Raw genomic sequence first — 19,808 nt, forward strand, 5'->3', positions numbered from 1 at the left:
GGAATGGAGGTATTGTTAATGTTATTACTTTTCCTGTTTTGACAAGTCAAACATATCTGCAGTGAAAAGGCTCTATCCCAATAGACATACTCAAGTCATTTCGTCACATGTGTCATACATCAGAATGTGTTGCTCTCTACAGAGTAAACTACCAAATTATTTAATATAAAGGGACATTGCAAACAAGTAAATGATATAGTGAGTTTGGACACAAAGCCAAGATGGTGATTTCAGTGCCAGTCCTCCACTCACACATTTGTTCTGTCTTTAGCCTTAGAGCAGAGGACACGAGTAACTCAATAAAACAAGGGCCTTGTGGCCATAGCTTACAAAGTGCCTGATCCACTTGATGTAGGAGGAATGGTCACTACCTAATACTGTGTTCGGTCAAAGATGTTACACACTCTCTAAAGTTAGAGCAAATGAAATATGCATCAAGAGGGTCCTCTGATCAAAACATGGCAGTTTCTCTTCAGATGCTTGAGAGAGGACAGAGCGCTTAGTAACGTTAGTAGTTAGTAAGAAAAGATATAACTGTAGGGGGGACTGAGGATCAAGGGGGTACATATGGAAAACAGTATTCCCCCCCAACCCCACAATATTTGTAATGACCACTTTGACCAGTCATCATTACAAATATTGTGTTTGTCCTGCTCTTATCTACTGTTTTGTGCACTTTCCTATAATGTTTAATGTACGCTGTGTTTTATTGTCTCTTATTTTAGTTTGTTTGCCATTGTCTGTCAATTCATTCTCACTATGTGTTACTGTATTTTCTGAGTCGACTATGTTGTTTTTTTAATCTTTGTTTATACATGCATTTTATTTCTGTAATTTTCAGGTTGCCTTTTAAATATCTGTCAGGGGACAACAGATGAAAACTAGCCTCTTAGGCTAACTCTGGCTCACTTTCATTTTGCATGTTGATTAGTGTGCAATGTCCCTGAAATAAACCAATAAATAAATAAATAAATCAAATGACTCCAAAATTGAGAAGAAAGTCAATGTCTTTCCCTCAATATTCAGTGTTAACCTGACTCCAGAACACATGTGATGGTCAGTGAAGCAGGACCAGGGTCAGTTAACAGCAGCTGTACACAGGGCTTGTGAGGGTCTGATGAGGCTTTTGACTTTTGTCCTGCATCCTCCACACATCATGCACAGTGGATCACTCATGTCACACAAGCAAAACACAGTCTGATCCCAATTGCAGCATCACTGATGTTAACATATGAACCAGTGCATCACTGCTCTTGATGAACACATCTGGTCAGCAGTGACAGAAGATTTGACTTTTGGAAACTGTCCCTGTAGTTGATTGGTCGTCTCTGTGTCAACGCAGAGTTCCATAATTAGTTTAGCCAATGTATAGCTTTTGTCACTGTGGTACAATTTCCGTTTTAAACTCTGGAACCTGATTCTGATCCTTGCCAGATTTATAAAAAGCGGAAGACGGGAAAAGAGACAGAGCAGTGAGAAAAGGCAACTCAACTGTGACAGTCTGGGATTAGTGCAGCGGTGTGTGTACAGTACTATGTGCGTGTGACTGTGCATGTGTGTGCTGGGGGATTGAAGGTCACCCTGAATGGCAGTGGCGCTGTGTGTACATATGTGTATGTGTGTGTGTGTGTGTGTGTGTGTGTGTGTGTGTGTGTGTGTGTGTGTGTGTGTGTGTGTGTGTGTCTGTGTGTCTGTGTGTATGAGTGCAGATACCTTTGGACCGTGTGCGATGGCGCTTATCGTCTGCATCCACCTCCATCTGCAGAGAAGGCAACAAAACAAGCTGTTATAGCATTAGGATACATGTTCACGTTCACAGTAGCTCACTAGATTCTCTCTTGTCAAACATTCAAACGATGCCTGATGTTTGCAACATGTAGATTCAACGCTGCACGCTCTGCAAATGACTGACAATACAAGTCTTTAATCATTTAGTTTGCATTTCATTTTATGTTCAAATAATAGAGAGACTTAAGGAATATTTGGATGTTATCTAAAATCATTGCAGAGTAAATGACAACTATAAAATCTCTTGGCCAATACCTGCTGAATTTATATGAATGGGATTTAATATAAATTGATCTCTTCATTTTTAAGTCAATATTTAGTATCACCGGTTATAATGCCAATGTTAACTGTATAATAGAAACACAGTATTCAGGCATTTCAGGCTCTTGATATGCCAGAGTGAGCATGATTGGGGCTCCCTGTCATGTATGTCAGACCAACATAGCCCTCTAAAGGTAGGTCTATCCCCTTACCATCACCTCATCATATGTTGAAAGTTGCTCTGTTATTTCCAGATGCAGCTAAATATTCATGCTTGCTGGGTTGGGGACTATGTTTGGATGTCTCTTTTTATTAAACATGATTTATTAACACCATACTTACTGCAGAGCCCCTCAACCTTAATGGTGTGTTTCTTTATGAAAGCCCATAAATGTTTTAACAGGTGAAAAACAAAATGATGCATGGCAAGGATACCTTATAAATTGCATAGGCGTAGCAACAAGCTTGAGTATTTTGGGGAGAGTGACCTACACTGTCTAAATATAGACTTTATTAGGTACAACTGGTACAATGGCTTATAAAAACACAAAGCTAATCAGCCAATCACATGGCAAAAATGTAAAGCATTTAGGCATTTAGACGTGGTCAAGACAATGTACTGAAGTCAAACCGAGCATCAGAATGGGGAAGAAAGGGGGTTTAAGTAACTTTGAACGTGAAATGGTTGATGGTACACGGCAGGATGGATCCATACTTTCATGTTTTTTACGCCAAATTCTGAATCTGCCATCTGAATGTGGTAACTGAAATCGAGACTTATCAGACCAGGCATGATTTTTCAATCTTCTATAGTCCAATGTTGGTGATGCTGTGAGAATTGTAGCCACAGTTCAGACAGGCAGCGGATTGTGAGGAGATATTCAGTGATTTTGACAACAAGCGATTTTGACAACAAGCATTCTCCAGAATCGCTGACTGACCTTTAAATCCCACCTCTGGTCTGAACAAATGTGCTGTGTTGTTTTTTCTCTGCTGTTAAAATAACAAGCTTTTTCCAACAAGGCTGTGAAATATGCAGCTGCCATAAGTTTGAAGATGCACTGTGGAAAAAAAACATTTTGCTTACATGTAAAAACTACTGATAGTCAGATCAATATGGGTTTATGAAATGTATCTCTTCATGAGCATTACTGATGCTCTTAGAGTGGGCTGTCTGATTAAAAAAATGAATGAATGAAATATTGAAAACAAGCAGGCACAAATAGCCTAAACATGTTCACATTTAAAAGAACAAACACATCAGCTGTGGACTAATGTATGAGTTTTCTGAATGTATGTTTAATTAAAGTGCGCCGATTGCACAAACACAAGCATACTAACATTGGCTCTCTATGAGGGTCTTGGTTTAAACAAGTCTGGTCACTTCTCCTCCTGGCCCTCAGACCTTAGAGTGGGACCCAGGAAGCATGCACACCTCTGCGGCTGGCCTTATGTTGGAGAGCCCTCTATATTCTGTCTGGCTTCTCTCTCTTTCTCTCTCTCTTAGAACCCCATGGGAAAATGTCACGGCTGTAATGAAGGTTAGCCTGCTTATTGAGGATTAGCAAGAGGCCCAACTCCGTTGCTGTCTGTGTCTCAATTAAACCCTGGATCAATGACTTAGATGAATGACCAGATGAATAGCCACATAGTTATTCAGTCACATTCAATCACGGGATCCAAAAGCGTTGGTTTGGCTAGTTTAACAGACACATAAGGATGCGAAACTCATAAGGAAATATTCTCTTGAATTGTATAAGATATCAACACAAATTTGACTTTTTTTAAATTGATTGTTGAACTTAATGCTGGGTGTACTCTCATACAACTTCCACTTCATTGCAACCTTCATATTCCTATTTACTATTCAGTGCTTCTAAATTAGTGTAACACAAGTTCTTTCCATGTTTAGTCATTCGTCATTTGAATTTGAATCTATGTGGCTTGTTATGAAGAATATAATGTCTAGGGATTTGTTTCACTTCCAGAATACACAAGCTCTGGGATGAGATGGCTACGATGTAGTGAAGGTTCCATCCAGTTTCAAATGCAAGCCTTTAATTTAGAACAAAGCAAGGACTGCTGTTCTTTAAAAAGACATGCATGTTGTGAATGGAATTTGGACCGCTGATAAACTTTGTATTGGGAAAAGCTGCAGTCCAAGTGCCAATTGTGTTTGTGTTGGTATTGTGTAATGTAAATGCTCTTCCTTGGATATTTCAAGTGGCCGTGCTTATTATAAGTGTGTGTCTTCATCACAACAAAGGACACCATGAGACACAGACAAATTACATACAGAAAGAAGAAGAGGTTTTTCTTTTTGCTGTTTGATAGAGAGGAATGGGGATATTATTGCTGGGAATGAAACATGTAATACAAAAAAAAAAAAAAAAAAGCAGCGATTACTGTATTGTGTGCACTGAGGCATAGGAAAAGCATTTGGAATGTATGTGTGAGTGTGTTTATCATTTTGTGGTGATGATGGGGGGAAGAGGAGGGGGGGGCGCTCAGACATCTGTCACAACAATTCACATCGTTATCAGTTTCCCCTTTTGTTTTCACCTTCAAGTTTGGGGGAAATGTGTTTCAGGCATATGGTGCCCAACCCAAACCTTCTGCCACACACACACACACACACACACACACACACACACACACACACACACACACACACACACACACACACACACACACACACACACACACACACACACACACACACACACACACAAGCACACGCACACACACACATACACGTTGGTATTCTGTACAGTGAAGCAAGTATAGGGAGCCACCAAAAACTGACCCAACACTTATCAAATTTCACTGCAAATAGGTATTTACGCCATGCATCATCTGGTGACATTAAACATGTGTGCCCAACCGATGTTAAGTGCATCTGAATTAGTGTGAAGGGCTGTGGAGATAGTATCTGAGAGGAGTGTTGACAGGCAGAGTGTGAGAGAGAGAGCAAGGCTGAGGGAGTGATTCTTGACACTGTAGAAAAGGGCTTTGGTGGGTAATGGCGTAATGCTACAAAATGGTTAGAGTGGGAAAACGCTGAGATCTGAATGCAATACGACAATTTCTCAGCTGATCCAGTGATTACAGAGAGCTGTTACAGTGCAAGCATGTGAAGGATTTGTGTTAGCTATCTCAATACCTTATATAGCCTGAGTGGATCTAAGGCCAGATACTTTTGACCTTTTTCTTTTCAACCTTTTTTAAGTATTCATTCATATGTGTTAACTTAGAACATTAGGGAGCAGAATACATGAAATTATTATTATTGGTAAGAGTAACAGTAACAGCAATCAGTTGTGTCGGGAGTCTTTAAAAACTGGTTGGTTCATGTTTAACTTGGTTTATTTATAATGAGAACATAAGAAACACATTAAATCATTGACAAACACAAACGTTGAGGAGGCTTTTCATCAGGGGTTCTTCCAATGATTAATATCCTTCTTTTTTGATTAAGGAACATCTCTGATTAATATATGGCACACAACAGGGGTTAGATCCAGAGACCTTGTCATTTGAATAATTGAAGATTAAAAACAGAATCCCCCTAAACAAATGTACTCACACTTACAGATTCTACGTTTTATTTTTTTCCTCGGATTCACATCTGTCAAGCCTGTAATGTGTTTGATTGACAATTTGACTGATTACCCCTTCTGTCTAATGACTGGATGGCTTTCTGTTTCATCTGACAATGAACAGTAATACCTGACAAATGCTGTACCGGTGTGCCATTGTTTTCTTTAATGCATGTTCCTTTCTGTTTGTTAGTGCTTTTGAAGTGTGGTGTTGAGTCTGCTTTTACATAATAAGAAAACATCACCTTGATTATGCAATTCAGTTAATAACAGACATCTGCTTCAGAATAAGTTTGTGAACACAATCGAACAAAAGAAAACAAGGCCCAGGCTTCTTCAAGCGCCCTACCTGAAATGGCTTGGCGTTGAGACAGCTCCCTGGTCCAGACCTGTGCTTCCACCGTGACCTAGTGGTGTTCAGCTTCTCACCACGGCTCCTCCAGGTTCATTGTCTACACAGAGGGGAGAGAGAGCAGACGCAGAACATGCATCATTAAAAACCATTTCCACAACAATCACATTCACATGCAGCCATGACAGGATCTGAATCCTTTCCTCCTCTCTTTGACTGGGAGACTCATGAATAGTCATATAGTATCATCAGCTATGCGGCACACACACGCCGACACAACGTTGATTTCCGCCATAACGACGGTGGCTTTGGCGTGCGCGATGGGCTCGGCAACATGGAGGTAATTAGCTAAATCTATCATCTTCTGCAGGAAGTGGGGACAAATATAGCTAATGATCCGCGCCTGCCTCCGTGATTTCTCTCCCCAGCTCTCCATCCTTTTGCTGAGTGAAGAGGAGGAGAGGAAAAGGGAGGGAGAGAGGGGTGGAAGACGGTGGGGGTGGATGCCATACTCTTTAAAAAAAAAAGGCAAATTCTCTAAAACCTTGGACATATGAGATAAAGACAGCAATGAAAGGAGTTGAGTCATGCTGGGAGATAGCATATGCACTCAAGCACTGTCTTTGTTTCTTTCCATACACTGACGCTAACTGAGAGAATGTATCAGAGAGAACAGATGAGGTTTTGATGGTGTATAGGGGCCGTCACAATGAATGAAGGCCCCCCCATGAGCAGCATACCAGACAGCCCATCTCACACATGCACGCACGCACACACACACAGAACAAACACAACTATGGGCACACAGACAGGTGTTATGTAAAAAGAGCAGCAGTGGTTATGTGCATATAAGCAGACTTTACTTTGAAGCAGCAGGGGGTCTTTTTACCCTTCATCACACACATGGAAACACCTCTGCTTCCAGCTCCCTTTCCTGTCCACTCTCTTTGTAGTGTGAATCAAAATGAATTCCAAGCTGAACATGGTGTGAGCCAGTTGTGAGGGGAGCACAAACAATGGGCCTACTCAAACTACATTTTTAATTTTATGACCACGGTCCTGATGTCTTTCATGTTTTTTTTTTAAATTGGCGTCAAAGGCTGTTTTGTATTTGATTACACTCACTGGGGCACTCCTATGGCACTTTTAATTCAGGACCAATACAAAGTTAAAATGTGAATGTAATGTGTTGAAGCCAAATACATGTAAAAACTTACTATTTGTATAACTTAAGACACTATAAAACAGCGTCCGTGGTGATAAAAGGAACTCTCCTTTAACTTCTCACTTCATGACAAAATTCCATGTAGGTTGAATGAATTGTGTGACATACTTCCAGCTTTTTTTTTTTCATCCCATAAAATACAAGCAACCTCCCAAGCACACACTCATCCCTGGCCCCTTGGTCATTATAATCAGAGTGTGACTGATGGCTCTGTCCTCTGATGAAGGTCTTCATGTGGAGGCTGATGACAAATCACAGCTTTGACTGACTCTTTATCAGGACATAGTTCACACACACACACACACACACACACACACACACACACACACACACACACACACACACACACACACACCTCTGGTATATGTGCATCAGACAAATAGGGGTGGCGGAAAGAAAGAGAGAAGGAAAGAAAGAAAAAAATGTGAAAGTGAAAAACAACAACTTGCAAGAATCCAGACAACAGAAGAAGATACAAAACTAAAGTACATTGTGGACATGTGCTTAGAGTGTCTGTGTGTGTGTATGGTTCTCCACAGTCGAGGTGCTAGTCTGCTTGTTTCAGCACCAAGGACAGCGGCAGACAGAGCACAGAAAGGGAAGAATGGCCCCTCAACTGCAGTGGGTGCACACACACACACACACAAACAGGCTTTCCGAGGCACACATGCTCAAGCTACTGCTATTCCTCCCATGTGGTTCAACGAAAGAATATATGACCAAGGACATGTAGTATTCCTCTCAGCCCAGAAGCTTACAAGTGTGTGCTTGTGTGTGTGTTTTTTTCTCAATGGTATAATGACAGGCGGCCATGCCTGCCATTAACTTGGCTCCTATATCTTTCAAAGCCAGGGTACACACGCTCTTGCAAACACACACAACTGTAAAGAAAGCGCTATTGTATTGTTACGTACACTGCGGTATGGAGAGTGGAGTGTGATGTCCACTGTGACATTTTCTATGACACATACTGTACATAACAGGCATTTGTCACACACACACACACACACACACACACACACACACACACACACACACACACACACACACGCACACACACACACACACACGCACACACGCACACACACACACACACACACACACACACACACAGAATAAGATCACACCGGTGACAAAAATGGCACATGAGGACAAGGGGGCACACACAAATAAGCACATATTACAAGAGGGACACATGCTTTATTCATGCGGTGTGTATGCTCACACTGAAGACACACACAGCAATCTCCTTCTCCCAGGCTCGGAGAGTGACTGGGGCTGCCTGACCTACATTCTAGCAGATATGTATACAGGCAGAGAGGAGATGACATCTCTCTCTCTCTCTATTGGTCTCCCACTCTCTGTTCCATATCCTGTGTTCTTTTCAGTGCCTGTTCATTGCGTCTTGGACAGACACACATGCAAACATTGAAGGTAAAGGAGGGACTATGAATATCTTGTGGTGCAGATAGGTGCAGTATAGTTCCATGTCTTTGATGGATTTCAGACTATATCTTTCCTCAGCTACATGTGAAAGATCCTTAAACCTCATGTTCTCTGTAGGTATGTCAATACATATGTATCACCAAAAAGCACTGCAGGTCTAGCACATGTTCCAAAGAAAGCCAGCTTCTTGAAGAAAACAAAGGATGATATAATGATAATGGATTGGATTCATATAGCGCTTTTCAAGGCACTCGAAGACGCTTTACAGGGTTCCAGGTTCCATTCATTCACACACAGTCATACCGGTGGTGGTAAACTACGGTAGTAGCCACAGCTGCCCTGGGGCAGACTGACGGAAGCGTGGCTACCATTCAGCGCCTACGGCCCCTCCGACCACCACCTCAAACACACAGCAATCATACACATTCACACCAGGCAAGGTGAAGTGTCTTGCCCGGTCGCCCCATATGAGAGGGTGACAGGGTGCAAGTTAAAACCAACATGATGAGAACAGAAAATCCTTGTTTGGAGATGTGTATGCTTATGTATGCCACACAGTTTGTCTGATTAGACCAGAGAGCAGAGATTGGGATTGGCTGGCATCTTTATCTATCTTACACTGTTCCGTGGAAATCAATGCTTCCACTGGCCTGGACTGAAAACACAGCGCATAGCAGATAACATGGAGCAGAAGACATACCATTTCTAACTTAAAGGGGATCATTTTTATCCAAAGCCTTATCTCAGCTAATACAGTGGGGTGCTCTTTATGTATCCAGCCATGCAGAGAGCAGATCCATGGCCATCCATCCTGCACTATGGTCATAGTGTCTATGTCATGCCCACACAGCAGAGAGGTTAGTAATTCAAAAAGGGTTTCAGTAGATAAAAAAGATCCACTACATCCCTAAACTAAACCACCCCAACCCCTCTAAATCTCCACTGAGGTATCACACTGACCACACTGTCAAAACAGTGATACAGCAGAAAGCAGCCCAGGAAATGCTACCCCCCCCCCCCCTCCCCCGCATCTGCTGCTAGACAACTTTAATATTGAATTTTTTTTCTCTTTTTTTAAGTTAAGAGAAAAGAAAACAGAAAGCATGTGAAATTATAAGAGATTGTAAATGTTTTTATATCTTAAAGGTTATTTAAGACTCCTCCTCAGTTTGTTTTATGTCCCAAGCCTCTTTTATGGCTCAACCACTTCCAGCCCAATCTCTGCTGCCAGCTAGCTAGCTCCCGTTGGCTAAAGGAACCAGTAGGATATATTCTTATTATGCTCTTCACATTTTGTATCTTAGACTAAGACATATACATACAGTACATTTATTTAACACCACCAAAAGTGAGCTAAGCACAGAGCCACAAATACTAAATCAAATCTGTTTTTTTTTTATATTGGGTGATTTTTGCTATAAAAAAAAGAATGAATCTGTCCTACAAAATATCTGTGTACACACACACACACAGGAGGGTGAAAGAAGCTGTCAGCTAGTGAAGTGGACTGCCTGTTGACTCATGACTCCCGTGCTCCTATAGGAGGATGACTGAGCCAAGGTAAAAGCAGTTTTCGGACTTCTGATTTTTTTTCTCTCTCTGAGGATGTGCGAAATGGAAGTGACCCCGCACGCATGACCTGCTAGGCGTGACCATACTCACAAACACAGACACAGACACACACACACATTCCTACATTGACCAAGCGTGGACCTCTTTTTCTGGTCATTTCTCAAAAAACTAAACACAAATAGATACACGGATGACACCTATCAAGAAAGTAAAAATACAAAATAACGATGTAAAACGCACACAGGAACAAATAGTGTATTCATTATTAGGTGCCCTTCTTCCAATTTGACACCCACACACACACACAGACAGTCAAAAGTTTCTAAAGGGAGACTTTCTCTGTGAGGGCAGAGAGGGGGAAAATAACATATAGTGAACCACGGCAACAATTACACACAGTGGGGTAATCACCGGCACAATGCACTGTGGGTCGGCTGACTGGGAGAGAGAGAGAGAGAGAGAGAGAGAGAGAGAGAGAAATACTGGGGTGAAGAGAGAAGCCAGACAGCAATCAGCCCAGCAGGAGGAGGAAGGGAGAGAGTGAGAGAGAGAGGGGAGAGCAAAGGGCCATTCCTTTAATTTCCTAGGGAGAGCCAGGGCCTTAATTACTTGATGAGTCTCCTTCTCTCTGCTCTCTGTGGCTGTTAAAGGTGTGTGTCTGTCTGTGTGTGTGTGTGTGTGTGTGTGTGTGTGTGTGTGTGTGTGTGTATTCATGCGTGTGTGTGTGTGTGTGTGTGTGCGTACGTGTGTGTGTGTGTGTGTGTGTACGTGTGCGTGTATGTATGTGTGTGTGTGTGTGTGTGTGTGTGTGTGTGTGTGTGTGTGTGTGTGTGTGTGCGTGCGTGTGTGAGCATGTGTGCGTGTGTGTGCGTGTGTGTCTGTGTAGAGCCCATTATCAGAGTGGGAAAACTCCAATCACCTTTTGGAACAGATAGCAAGCGAAGAGAACAACATGGCACTGAGGGAGAGATTGGGAGAGAGTGGTCAGTGTGTGTGTGTGTGGGGGGGGGAGTGGGAGTGAGTTATGCTTTTAGAGGGGTTAACACCTTCTGTCATCCCCAGCACCTATAGCACACCAAGCCTCATGAGAACACCTATAGACCTCCACCTATAGAAAACAACACTATTCATTTTAGTTTATATATTGTTATACGTATATGCGATGCTATATGTGCAACTTCAGAAAAAACTCCGGCCGGACATAAGCAAATGAAGAAAGAAAGATCATCAATTGTTCCCAATACATTATCAGCCTTAAGAACAAGTAGAAAAACATTTTGTAGTTTGCATAGCAGTGTGGAAACCTGCTGTATTTTTTTTTCTTTTTCTTTTTTTTTCCTTGTTATATGTGAACGACAATTACAATGAGTGAACATGGAAAAATTATTTAGGCACAATTGAGCAAAGTGAAATCTGAGTTCTATCACTCCATAAAGATTGATGAACCAATGGAAACTACAACTAGCCTAATGCAGCTTACATCTTCTATGGGTGCTGTTTCACACTAGGATGGGCTGATTTTTTATCCTGTCTCTTTTAAGCTCAAAGAACAACACAGTGTCATTGTTTCCCAGCACTGACTGCTGCTGCTTTGGTTGGTGATAATGACCAAAGCACCGGTCTGCTTGAGCTAATTGAGGTTCATTTTGTGATTGACTTTAACCAAAGCCACGCTCGGCTATCGTCTGGACAATGTGCTTTTTTTTTACCAACCATGAATGCCACTCATATTAGCCTCAGTTTGTGCTTCTGTTGCTTTATTGTTTGAGTCACCTAGCTGGGCATCTGAGCACAGAGTTGGCATAGAAATCGTAAAAAAAAGAGCAGTAAGTTAGCCTGGAAATCCAGACCCTGATATCTTGAACGATAGAGGGTCTGGCCACGATCAATAGTAATTTCCAACTCAAGGGGCGGCTCCTACTCGTGCATTTCAAATGCCACTGCACGCAGTTGGATAGCACTACAACCAATCAGAGCGATGCACAAGGTGACGTAAGCCCTGTTCGTTTAGCGAACAGCTGTTAAACTGTTAAATTAAACGTTTGCCGTTGTCGGTCAGCAAAACAGAACATTCCACTTACTTGCTAATGAAAGATTTGAGTGCCGTCTACCAAATAGTAAAGGGTCGAGGCCAAAGCAGTCTCAAACTCACACAACATATCCGCAGCCATCTTTGATGTTTACTATCACGGCTTCGACGTCGCATGCACGTCACTGTCGTCATCCGGTTACGTCCTCCCCAGAGTACCATATAAAGGGCTCTGGCGCGCCCATATTAGATAGAACCAACTGAAACGAGAGACCCAGATTTCTGGTCTTCTTGATAAAGCTTCAACGGAGCGTGGCCAGACCAACACGCGCAGCAAATTTAATTTGCCAGCGCCTAGTGGCAGGTCTGGGAATGCCAGGCTAGCAGTAAGTTACTTAATGGCCAACATACAGGCTGTAAGCAGGTTCTGCACTGTTTCAGGACCATAATCTGATTTGTATTTTGAGAGGTTTCTTAATTTCTTTCTTAGTCAGTGTGAGTGTGTGTCTTGTGCATACTGTGTTGATGTGACAGATTTCCTTAAACTGTCACCTATTATGCAAAGTGTACCTTTTCATGCTTTTTCAACATTACTGTAGTCACGGTGTGACTCTAGAATCCCACAATGAGAAAAAAAACTCCCCTTTTGATGTCATAAGCCACGCCCTGCCTTACCAACCTAACTTAGCACTAGCTCCACTTGTGATAAGCCACACCCCCAGACCACCCCTGAATCTACCAGTTAGATTCAGGGCCAATCATAATCACAGAGGAGATTCAGCAATGGCACTGTGAAAAATAAAAGAGGATTCTGGAAACCACACAATGGAAATAGTTCACAAAGTACTAGTTTGAACCTGAAAATGAGCACAATATGTGACCTTTAAAGGAATTTTACATTTACTGCAAATACAATTGTTTTACAGTGTCCTTAAAAATGTTTAACATATTGTCTATATTAAGGTGAAATACTCTTGTATTTTTTTTTTACTGTTTTTTTTTAGTTTTTTTGCTTTTAATGTAATTTCCATCTGTCCAAGGATTGTTTGGGGTGGGGGGTGGGTGGGGGTTGTAAATGTTTGTATGTTTGCATAAAAAAGAAAATTCAATAAAAATCGTTTATGGAAAAAAAAAATGTTTAACACAGTTTAAAAACAATACATCAGACTGACCAATCATAACATCACCTCAGTCATCACTCATTGCTCTGCTTGCCCTCAAGAATTTCTATGTAAGCACATCTGAATATTTTGCTGGCAAATGATATTAGATCCTGGGCCTTTGGTTGGTGAACTGATACCCCTGCATGTGGCTGTCTGTCTAATGAAGGCAATGCTTATTTACAGAGGTTCCCTCCCTACACAAAGGGATACTTCTGAAAAGGCAGTTTGCAGTATATATGCAGTATAACAGCATGGCAAAGCGTATTTGAAGGTTAGCTGTCTTTTAGCACATCAGATGGGATTCTAACCCTAAGCTATGTCATAATGATGCCTGTTGGAGAGCTTTGCCCCAGATCGCTAATGAAATAGCTTCTTTTGTGTTACCGCTGATGACATTTTTCAATATTTAGTCCTCTTGGCATGGTCCTTCTAGTTATTCATATCAGATCCAGCTTATGAATTGGCAAGGACATTGCTGTGTGTGCACATACAGGAGTACTGTATGTGTAATGCCTGCACTCACCATTACTGGTGTATAACTGGATGGCAGTTTGAGTGCATGTGCATTCAAGTATTCAAGTGAAATGCAGTGTACAAACACATGTACTTTCAGGACGATAATTCTGAGATATGCAATTATCGGACGATATCGGCTGACCGATTAATCGGTCAGGCTCTAGTGTGCATGTGTGTTTATGTGTGCTCGTTCATGTGTTTGTGTTTGTGTGATTGCACCCAGGTCTCAATGCACTGATGAGCTCTATTGTTCTCTTGTTTTTCTCCAGTTCCCTCTTCACAAAACCCCTCTCCTTCTCTCTCTCTCTCCCTCCCCATCCCACTCTTCTTTTCTCACGCCCCTACAAGAACACACACACAAGTGCACACTTCTTCACTCTCTCTCTCACTCCTTCCTTCCCTCCCATCCCCTGCTGGCTGCCAGTGTCTACCCAGAATACCAATGATGCAGTCTGCAGATAGATAGATAGGGCTGTCTGTCACATGACCCTATATGTCCCGAGGCTTTACCCCGGCATGACAGCAGGCGCACACACACACACACACACACACACACACACACACACACACACACACACACACACACACACACACACACACACACACACACACACACACACACACACACACACACACACACACACACACACACACACACACACACACACACACACAGGAACCCCCCAGCTTGGCTTGCTGTATTTCAGCACAGGCACTGAAGCAGGCAGGCAAACACACATACACACACAGCATTGCACACATTTACATTCAAAAGTATACACACACTCGGGCAACCTAATGGGCATACACACACTGAATTACCGCAGGGGAGCGAGCCAGAAAGAGAGTGAGAGCACGAAAGAGAAAGAGAGGGAGAGAGAGAGAGAGAGAAAGAGAGAGAGAGAGAAAGAGAGAGAAAGAGAGAAATAGAGAGAGAGAACACCCTGCCACTGCACACACATAACATCTCTCTCTCTCTTTGTCACACAAACACACACACACACACAGTCCTGCAGGCAAGATGGAAAAGCAGTGAAAATCCCCCCAATTCCATCCATCTCCAACACAGACACACACATATGCATATCTTCCTGTGGGAAGCCACCCCGCCCGTTTCTCACACAAACACATTCGTCACTGACAAGGCTCTACACAGTAGCCGGGCATCCTGTGGCACCACAAATAGCAGCCTATACAACAGAATAGACAATGCGCCCTCACTCTTTACTCAAATAGAACCTGTGTGTTTCCAGTGTGGGAGTCAAATGCCTTGGACAATGTGAGAAAGAATTTGTATCTGTTTGAATCAATCACACGGTAATTCAAAATACCTTCCCAAAAGCCAGAGAGCATTCTCTGAGGAAAACACACACACACACACACACACACACACACACACACACACACACACACACACACACGCGTGCGCACTGTCGGACTTTGCACTTTTCTACTGCCTACTCTCCTGCCTGAAATGTTCAGGTTGGAAATTCAGACGATATGCTGTCACTAAATTAGTAACTTTTGTGGTTGTGTTGTATATGATCCACATGTTTTGATACTTTGCCAATATGATACCAAATTTAGTTTCATAATGTATTTGCTGTCAATGTCAAGATGCACCCCGGCTGGGACTCCATTAGAGATTTATGGTTTCTTAGGCTTTTTGACTTGATGACGTCATGTTAGTCGTTAGCTTTCCTTTTGCAATCGAATCCTTGAATTGTGAATCATAATCGAATCGTGAGGCCAGAATTCCCAAACTAAGAAAAAGAAAATCTATATAATTAGGAAGAATATAAAGATTGCTGGATGGTGGTTTACTGTCACAATGGCATGGCTTACTATACGGAGACAATGAAATAGAACAGAGCCATATATTAATGTTATATTAGTAAGAGTTGCACCTTTCCTACTAAACAGATTTGATCAAATCTTCTACATCTAAAATAAGACACCATTTCTTTCAATAAAAGAGTGTCACAATATTTGAAAGAGTTATTATTACAAGACAATAACTTCCCTTTCCTTCAAGATGCAATCTTAAAAGCGGAAGCTTGAATAAAGGGTTTTAAAGTTCTGCACATTATCAGAGAGCTGACAGGCTACCACAGAGCTGATATTAGCTGGTTGTGTACTGACTGGATGAACAAGGGAGCACAGCGTGTATAAAAGCAGCACTTATATGGGCATACCCATTCACATCGTTTTTCCCTATCACCAGTACTGTAAGAATATACTGTATAGTGCCCATTGTCAGTGGAAAACATAAAGCAAAGCCTCAGAAAAGAGAGGCGCTTACTGTGGCACTTGTTTGTTAATTGGATTCAGAGATATTGCCAGAGTCGTACCAGCATCAGAAAGTCACAAGCCCCATTCAATAATCATAACATGCCCAACAAATACAGAAATGCCAGCTGAAAAATCATCTGCAAATAGTGTGTATGATTCAAAGTGCACGGACAAACTATAAATGTCTCTGTTTGTATGTTCCCGTTTTCTTCTGTTTGTGAGTATATGTGTTCTTCCAGCATTATTTCCTTTTCCCGCGTATTTTCTCTTAGCACCTGTTATGAAATATGTAGATTTCTGGATTTTTGTCAAAAAAACGTGTTATGTTGATATTGCACTGCGCATTGCAGCTATATCAAGGTGACATCTTGAGAAGAGTGGGATGTTGTATGCAAATGGCTGTGAGATTGAAGTTAGATCTGAACATAGCAGGAACAAGGAAAGCGTGGCTGTACAGGTAGGTAATGAATCTTTGAGTTTCGGGGCTGGGTTACATTTCTCATGAGTGAATGTGTGTATATGGATTGAATTGTGTGAGTGTGTGTGTGTGCGTGTGTGTGTGTGTTAGGGCGCACATATGCATGTGTGAGTGGGCTCAGGTGGATTGTGAACTCGACAGATGGACATTTGGAGCAGCTTTGAGCCCTGCAGCAAAACGCACACAGGCACACACACACACACACACACACACACACACACACACACACACACACACACACACACACACACACACACACACACACACACGGCTGTAACATTAACCTCGTGTAACTTTAGTCGAGAGAACGCCATAAAAAAAACACACCCTCACCACCTCAAATCACATATCGACATACAGATCCAATATTTCAACAGTCCAAACACGGGGTAAGTCAAAACCACCATAATACTCTAATATTTCGTCTGTGTCCTGAAAATACCTATTCCCCGTAAGCCAGAGACTCCTCTTTGGGCATTCAGACGGTTTCAGCAGCGCAATGTGTTACCATGGGGGCTTGTCTGGAAATATGATCAGCAAATATTGTATGACACGTCACATGCCAGTAAGAGCTTTGCAAAGTTTTGAATTGGAAAATAAATACAGCATTTTCTACACACTCATTTTAGGTTATAGCCTTATACTGCTGTCTGCTGTCACTGTAAGAAGCTCTGTGAAGGGAACAGTGAATAAGATATATACATGTAAATATGAAATACCAAGGGTAAATCATTTTAAAAGGTTGGACTTTTGATGCAGAAATCAGTCAAATGTGTTTTAAAGGGAACTGTGGAGTGAGTTTAACATGAAAGGCCCAGTGAATGTGTCTTATAGCCTGGTGTTTGTAGAGGAGTAGAGGGGAGCATGTTTCTACGCTGGATTTCTCTTTCATATTCTGAGCTGGATATACTGTGGTTCCTGTCCTCACTCTGACTCCTAATTTTGGTACACGTTTGCCTTGTGTTTGCTAAAAGGCTCTTCCCTCATAGGCTTGTCTTTCCATCCCAGCTGGGGGATGGAGGGATGGAGATACGGGCGGAGGGCTGGAGACGGAGGCTGCTCTCTCCCTGAGGACCCTCTTCTGCCAGCCCAGTGCCACAGATCAACAGTCAGCCAGCCAGCCGTGCACTGACCTCATCCCTCTCTCTCTCTCTCTCTCTCTCTCTCTCTCTCTCCTACTATTTCTGTCTCCCTCTATCTGGCTCTCCCTCTCTGCCAGAGGCACTTGCTGTCCCCATGTCTCCTTCCTACGCCAACTGCCTGTCCTGGTACCAATGGAGCATGTCTGTGTGGCAGCCTTTCTGCCTGTCTGTCTGTCTGTCTCTGCTCTTGTTTGTGTTTGTGTGTGTGTGTTTGTGAGTGTGTGTGTGTGTGTGTGTGTGTGTGTGTGTGTGTGTGTGTGTGTCTGTGTGTGTGTGCGTGCGTGCGTGCGTGCGTGTGTGTGTGTGTGTGTGTGTGTGTGTGTGTGTGTGTGTGTGTGTGTGTGTGTGTGTGTGCTGCCTGCCTGTCCATCTGCCTGTCTGCCTGCCAGCCACTCTTTCTAGCCAATCCCTCTGTGACTGTCAGTGCTCTGCCAGTGCGCCTGAATATCTCCCAGTCTATTCCTCATCTCTTTGTTTCTTTATTGGTTTGCCTGCACGTCTACCTAACTGTTTACCTGCCTGCCCATCCATCTGTTTATGAGTCCGTCTTAATGTATGTGTCTTTCCGCAGGTGCTTTGTAAAATGGCAAACTCTGACCCATGGCATCATGATGTATTTGAGATATCTATATTTAAATGAATCTTGTATTCCCATTTTGTATTATGGATGTCACAATGCCCTTCCATGATAAGAGGCAGGTTTTTCCCAGACCAAAAGCTCTACATCAATACAACACACATTCTAAAAGTATTCCTTCTTTCCAGACAGTGTCTATTCATTCATTCCAAACAAGAAGCCTGGAGCCTATTTGGAAGGCTTAGTCATCAGGCCAACTTCCTGCTAATACTCTTCCTCTCTCATTCACACTTCTTGGTGGCTTTAGGAAGGCGTTTGCTGAATCTCCTCTTTTCTCACTATCCCTTTAGTGTATCTGCTCACTCACTTCCCCATGTCACTGTCTTAGTCTTGTCTCAACAGGAGAAGGAAAATGGGCTTTGACTAGCTCCTCTCAACCAAAGCCTGCACTGCGCGCTCACTCACTCCCCAGTCAAAGACAACTCTCGTAGAGGTAGAACAAAAGAAAAAGGTGTGAAGCAGAGGGGAGAAGAGCGACCTATCAACCTACACAGGCACGCTGTGTGCAAGGTTCTCTCAAATCATACATATTGTAAAAAAAAGATGTTTGCCCACAGGTGGGGAGCAAGAAAATAAAGGAAATTCCAATCTACTGCTATTTTGCATATCAAACAGCTCACAAGGCAGCTTTCAAAGAGCCACTCACCACATCTTAACCTGGGCATTGAACACTTACATAAGTATACATTAATCATACCATAGAATATAGGTAAGGTCAACATTTTCAACAACATGTCTCCTCATTCATCCACATGTCTTTGTGTTATGTGGGCTATTGCATTTCACATCTTGATATATTCATATGAGAACACAAGGACATTCCACTGTATAAACTCTTTAAAATAGATATTTTTAATGCAATTCTCGAATCTTGCGTTGCCTTTTCCTGACTGCAGTATAGAAATTCGATGTGACAAACAGTTAAAGCAATGGAGTAAAGCAGGGTACTACTTGCTTTCTTCTTTGTGACACCTGGATATGCTTGTGTGTTTACCGTCACTCCCACAGTGAGCGGAGTTTGCTATGAGCACATTTAAATGCCTCTGCAGCTCACCAGCTAATCCCTGTTGTGGATTGGCCCAGTTAGTGGTTCCCAGCTTTTGGAAAGGGAATGCTAAACTGGGGATGAGGTGGGAGGGGGCTGTGGGTATCTCTCTATCTATAATGGTAAACCCGGCCCATATGTGTGCTGTGCCGATAGATGTTATCTGTGTCAGCCTTTGTTTCTTTCTCTTCTTCCCTCGTGTTTCTCCCTCACAGTCTGTCTCCTGCTCTCTCTCTCTCTTATTCTCTTCTTTTTTGTTCTCT

General features: G+C 42.4%; 1 protein-coding gene across 1 annotated transcript in view; it reads right to left on the minus strand.

Annotated features, from left to right (window-relative positions):
* The window catches only part of myt1lb (myelin transcription factor 1-like, b), a gene marked incomplete at both ends in the record, with an annotated part of 61,283 nt that extends 59,524 nt beyond the window's left edge, over nt 1-1,759 (minus strand). Inside the window, one exon of the mRNA XM_080041872.1 lies at nt 1,714-1,759. Coding sequence (XP_079897998.1) covers nt 1,714-1,759 — 46 coding nt within the window. The remainder of the gene's footprint in view (nt 1-1,713) is intronic.
* Between the last annotated feature and the right edge of the window lie 18,049 nt (nt 1,760-19,808).

This window comes from Ammodytes marinus (assembly GCF_949987685.1).
Source record: "Ammodytes marinus genome assembly, chromosome: 15".
Classification (NCBI taxonomy): Eukaryota; Metazoa; Chordata; class Actinopteri; order Uranoscopiformes; family Ammodytidae; genus Ammodytes; species Ammodytes marinus.